The sequence below is a fragment of the Austrofundulus limnaeus genome, unplaced genomic scaffold (assembly GCF_001266775.1).
Source record: "Austrofundulus limnaeus strain Quisiro unplaced genomic scaffold, Austrofundulus_limnaeus-1.0 Scaffold374, whole genome shotgun sequence".
In the NCBI taxonomy this organism is placed as follows: Eukaryota; Metazoa; Chordata; class Actinopteri; order Cyprinodontiformes; family Rivulidae; genus Austrofundulus; species Austrofundulus limnaeus.
In genome coordinates this window covers 259,403-265,283 of record NW_013952776.1, presented here as the reverse complement: position 1 = coordinate 265,283, position 5,881 = coordinate 259,403, and the positions used below count along the sequence as shown (strand labels likewise).

The window sequence follows — 5,881 nt, the reverse complement described above, 5'->3', positions numbered from 1 at the left end:
TGTACCGGGGAAATGGTCAATAATTGTACCGATCATGAAGCAAAAATCTGTGTACACACACACACGCACGCATAGCGAAACAACCGTAGTTTTTTTTTTTTTGAGTAATTTTTAGGGTATTTGTCCTGCAGCAAGGCAGAAAATGTTTCTCTGTGTTGAAAGTTATATCTCTTTGGTTTGTTGAGGAGTAACAAATATATTTTCCCCAAGAAGCAAAAAATGAAAAATATTTGTTCCAGAAGGTGTAACAGAAGTCTAACTTTTTTTGTTTCATTTTTTGAGGGGCATGGGATACCCTTTTCAAAAAATAAAAAATAAATGTAAATTCCTGTTCTGTGATCTTCAGGTAAGAGCACCCCTTCAACAGAGACCTCAGAGAGAGCACAAAGTGCCAAGAGAGACAGCATGTCCTCYGGGGAGAAAGATTCACCAGACAGCAAAGCCACTCAGGTAGAGATATGTCTGCATTTTATTTTTATTTAACCTTAACGGTGGTGCCTTGACTTGGGAGTGTAATTCGTTCCATGACGGAGCTCATAACTGAAATTACCTGTATGTCAAATCAGCTTTCTCCATTGAAATGAATTAAAATTCCGTTGAAGAAAAAATGTTCTTGTAAATTACAAATATTGTATAAAAACACAATASAATAGAATGCACACAGCCTGGATATAACTGGCCAAAATGAGCTTCCTTTGTAGGGTGGCCAGGCTCAGCCTCATAGATAGGTTGAGGAGCTCTTTTATCCTGGGGTAGCTCGGAGTAGAGATTCTTGCGGAGTAGCTCTTCCGCATCAAAAGGAGTCATTTGAGGTGGTTTGGGCATCTGATTAGGATGCCTCCTGGATTCCTCCCTTTAGAGGTATTCCAGGCACATCCCACTGGTAGGATGTCCCGGGAAAGACCCATGACTCGCTGGAGGGATTATATATCCTCCCTGGCCTGGGAATGCCTCGGTGTCCSCCAGGACGAACTGGAAAGTTGTCACTAGGGAGAAGGACGTCTGTTCTTCTCTCCTGGACCGCTCTCAACTGACTAGGGGTGTAAGAAAATATCAATACACTGAAATGTCGCGATATTTCATTTCCCGATACTGTATCGATATTCTAAAGCCCTGTATCAATTTTTTAATAAGGTGTAAAACGTCAATTTTCCTGCCAGCCGTTCATTTTTATGTTGTAGTTCAGCCTCTGACCGCTAGTAAGCAGCAGTGAGCCAGCCATTTGGCTCCTCTACCTCTTGAGCGCCAGGGAGTAAGGGTAGCATTAGCATTGTGAGTAAGCATTAGCTTCATGTTCCGATAGCTGAATCTGAGCGGAAAAGACCGACACCCTCTGCTTTCTAAGCTGAGGTAAGGTTACYAACAGTTACTTATTTGTCAGAATGTCTGTCTGTATTTTGATGTGGAAAAGGCCTTTGATAGAGTTGAATGGCCCTATTTATTTGAGATATTGAAAAGATTTGGCTGTGGGAACAATTTCTGTCGATGGTTTAAACTTTTATACAATGAGCCTTATGCTGAAATAGTAACAGAGTTATATCTAAATCATTCACTATTAAGTGAGGTTGTAGGCAAGGTTGCCCCCTATCCCCTTTATTATTTATTCTAGCAATAGAACCATTTGCCATTGCAGTGCGGTCTCATAAGAACATAGCTGGTTTGACAATGGGCCAACAGGAACATAGAATTGCTTTATTTGCTGATGATGTCATTCTCTTTTTGGAAAACTGAAAGACTCTATTCCAGCCTTGTTAGATTAAATAAACATATTTGTAAGAATATCAGGATGTAAAGTAAATAAAGAAAAGTCTACGTTAATGTTACTTAATTCAGAAGAAAGAAACGGTGTCAGGAATCCTTTCCAATTTAAAAAGGCAGATTGTTTTACATATTTGGGGATTTAGGATAGTACCATGTATAAATGACATTGTTGCAGTTAAATATAACCCCATGATAGAGGAGGCCTCAGGTGTCCCAATCCACTTTGGTACTATTGGGCAGCTCAGTTGAAAACTATAATGTATTACTTTACGGATAAATGTCTCTTGCCTTGGGTAAATATCGAAAATTGTTCTGTGTCTCTCCCTCTAGCCGCGTACATTTACTCATCAAATATCAGAATGCTTAAAAAAAGACTAAAAACCCTATAGTCAGAAATATGATCTTGGTTTGGTATCAGGTCAAGAAATATTTAGGAGATCTCTCCTCTTTATCACGCTTCAGTCCGAWATGGGGTAATCAGTTTTTCCCTCCAGGCAGGGCAGATCCTGGTTTTAGYAAATGGGCTGAAAAAGGTTTAAAGACAATAGGAGATCTTGTGGAATCAGATGATGAGTTTATAATGTCATTTGAAGAGTTGAAGGCCAGGTATGATATTCCAAATAAGCATTATTTTAAATATTTACAGGTGATAAATTTTATTAAAGCATCTCAAAATCAGTACGAGTCCATCCCGCCGCTGTCCACTTTGGTGGAAGTTGAAATGAAGAATGATTGCTTCGGAAAAGGAATTATCTCCAAACTATATAGCATGTTAATGGAAGAATCCTCTGAGTCCTCTTCATGGAAACTTAATGCCTGGAGGGTGGATTGACGACAACTTGCCTTCAGAGCATTGGGAGAAGGCATGTACTGAAGGATTTATGTTTACTACTTGCAAAAAGAGTCATAGCACTTTCATGGAAGAGTACAAGTAAACCAAAATTCATTAACTGGATTAATGAAATGTCCACAACATTACCAATGGAAAAGGTTACTTACACTATAAAAGGGAAACTATCGCGATTTCAAAATATTTGGGGTCCTTTTATGCAATATATAGTGAGCATGGATACGAGGGGAGGGGCAGATGAGGGATTGTTGATGGTGGTCCCTTGCAATGCAGTGTCCTAAGATAATGTCCTTAATTTGCATACTCGACATCTTTACTTTGAAATATACATTCAAGTTTGTATTTTCTGAACCATGTACAATACTAGAACAATTTGGGCCAACTCCTGAAAATAGAGAAACCGTTGTTCTTGTAATTGTTTTGTTTTTTGCTTGTTTGTTTCTTCTTTTTTTTTTTCCTCAGGTTTCTTTAGGGAGGATGGGGGTTTGGAGAGTTGTTTTTCTTTTCTCATACACTGTATATATTAAGTGCTGCCCTAGGAGATCTCATAATATCCTGGATGGCAAGGAAAAACAAGTTGACAATAATTTAATCACACTTGACTTTTCCTTTTGATATGAGAGCACACTTATGTCTTGTATATTATTGACAGCATTGTCGTAAAACCAATAAAGATAATGTTGGAAAAAAGGAATGTCTGTATTTTAAGCCAAATWAAGTGTCTCGTGCGCTCTTGTTCTAACTGTAGTCAGCCGTCATGTTACAGAAGGCAGGCAGGCATGCATATAGCGCATGCGTCTATCGCCTCAAGCTCGGCACTCCGCCCTTAAGATGCCCCGTGACATAAAACTTTGTCTGTTGCTCTCATTGTCCGGCTGATGATCGCATCAAAGTCCATATACTTTAAGTTTATCCTGCTGTGTTCGCTTCAAAAACAGTTTAACTGTATTGTTTAGCTTCTCCATTTATTTACTGTTTATTTTCTGGACCTGCCCTGCTAATCGACCCACAGTTATGCAAATCACGTTCTGGATGCAGGTCAGCTGATCCCAGAAACTCTGTGTGCAGCAGCTTCATATCTGTTTACTGAACTTTATGACAACATAAAGTGTTGGGTGACCATATTGTAAATTAATATTAAAAATTAATAGCTGCAAAAAATATATTTTCAAACTACTTATTGGCAAATTTAGTCTAATAATTAAAAACATGGATGAAATAAGAAATATGAAACAAATAAACACAATACATACAAAGCAGAACACAGCTAAATGTATCAAAAGTATGTCTACGTAATATTAGGTCTGTCTGAGACAATGAATTTGGGTTTTTCATTTTAATTTTTTTTCCAGTAAGAGGTTTCTATTTAATAGAATTTTTGGACAAAAAAATCGCAATATGTCGCCTTGCTTACAGTATCGCAATATATTGGGATATATCATATCGTGACCCCTCTGTCATGTCGTATCYCCAAATTCTTGCCAATACACAGCCCTACAACTGACTGTGGATAAGTGGCAGAAAACTGAGATTGAGATTAACCTTGGAAATTAGATGACTTGAAGATGCTGATGGAGGAAGAGAAAAAGGCTGAACTGAAAATTAATATCTGCTAGCACAAAATATGAGCATAACACTGATGCTACCATTGCAAACTAACCCCACAAAGTGAACAGGTGAGACACAAGATGCTGGGTGGATGTTCACTGTAGCATTCAATGTGCCATGCGGTGTTTGAACCTGGCTTGTAACTTAAATTTTTGCTCACAACTCAAAGGAAAATATCATCCGGGAAACTGACCATATATCAAAAAACTAGTTAGTTAGGACACTTGTAGGACAAGGTACCACTACATTTAGCAAGGAAAGTCCCATGCAGATTAGAAACCTTTTTTTTAAGGCAGACCTTGTCGAGATAGGCAGCAGCAAAACATTTACCACATCACAGTAGAACAACAAAAATAAAACACCAAATTGAGTTACCTCTTCAAATTCTGAGGAAGTCTGTTAATTACCCATTAATTAAAATCAAATAAGCATAAATAAGAGAGAGAAGAAATGGTAAAAAAAAAAAGATCAAATGGCCTTTCTAGTCAACCAGGATATGTAAAGTGCTTTACGTAAAGTGCCCTCATTTTCCCACACAGCACTATTAATCTCTCTACAAAGCAAATATACATAAATCATTAAATGGAGACTAGTCAGTGCTTTAGAGCACTTGCACTGTTCTCAAGGCCACTTCGACATGACTGAATAGTGGTAGAATGAAACTGCCAACTCTTGCGTTTAAAGGCAACTCCTTTAACAGCTTTTTAAGTGCCCGGGGAGCAGCTGGGTCTTGCTCAAGGACACCACAACAATGTAGACATGGAAGGGAGTCAAACATGGAACTTTCTGGTTCCAAGTCAGTTGCCCTACCCCTGCTCCACATTCATCCCGTGTGTGTGTGTTGGGCTTGCATGATATTATAAAATCTTTATTTATTTTCATTTCATTCATAAAACAATCTATACAGTATACAGTAAAAATAAAAACAAAAACGCAAATCGTCATGAATAAGAAGGGTGCAAAGAAATATTATTGTATTATTAAAAAAAAACAACTTCAAACAAACTTGATCTTCAAAATTTATTTCAGCAACATATTTTGCATTGTTCCATATTTACAAAACATGAAACAAAAACATAATCAGATATCTTCATATCTTATTTCCACTAGATGCCACAAATGGTATATTATAAGTTTTTTTTTAAAATAGGAGCAACACTATTCCACAAACTTATTCTTTGAATTACAGTACATCACCCCTTCAGACTGGTACGAAAATGTTTTTATGAGCATTATAKATTAATTGTAAAGTCAATGAAATCATGAAATTTCAAGTAATTTCAGCTGAGAAAACAATGTACCGTATTGTTCGGACTGTAAGCCGCACCGGACTATAAGCCACACCTGCCATTTAAAAAAAAAACGTGAACATTAGCATATAAGCCGCACCGGACTATAAGCCACACCCCCAACATAAAAAACAGTACACCTAAAATTGTCGTCAAAAAAGTGAATTCAACATCAAAACATAAAAAGCAAACCTTTAAGAATTAAAGTTCGGAGGAATACGGTTCATTTAACTGACCTTATTTTGGTAGTTTTCTTTAACAGTTTCTGATCAAAAAAAAAACGTCTCATTCATTGTCCTCTGGCGCACTGAAACCATTGAAGTCCTCCTCTTCAGTGTCGGAGTTAAACAAGCTGAGAAAAGCTGCGTCACAC

General features: G+C 37.5%; 1 protein-coding gene across 1 annotated transcript in view; it reads left to right on the top strand.

Annotated features, from left to right (window-relative positions):
* Positions 1-346: 346 nt before the first annotated feature.
* The window catches only part of LOC106528372 (B-cell CLL/lymphoma 7 protein family member A), a gene marked incomplete at its 5' end in the record, with an annotated part of 10,093 nt that continues 4,558 nt past the window's right edge, over positions 347-5,881 (top strand). Inside the window, 1 exon segment of the mRNA XM_014023524.1 lies at positions 347-450. Within this exon segment, the coding sequence (XP_013878978.1) occupies positions 347-450 (104 nt within the window).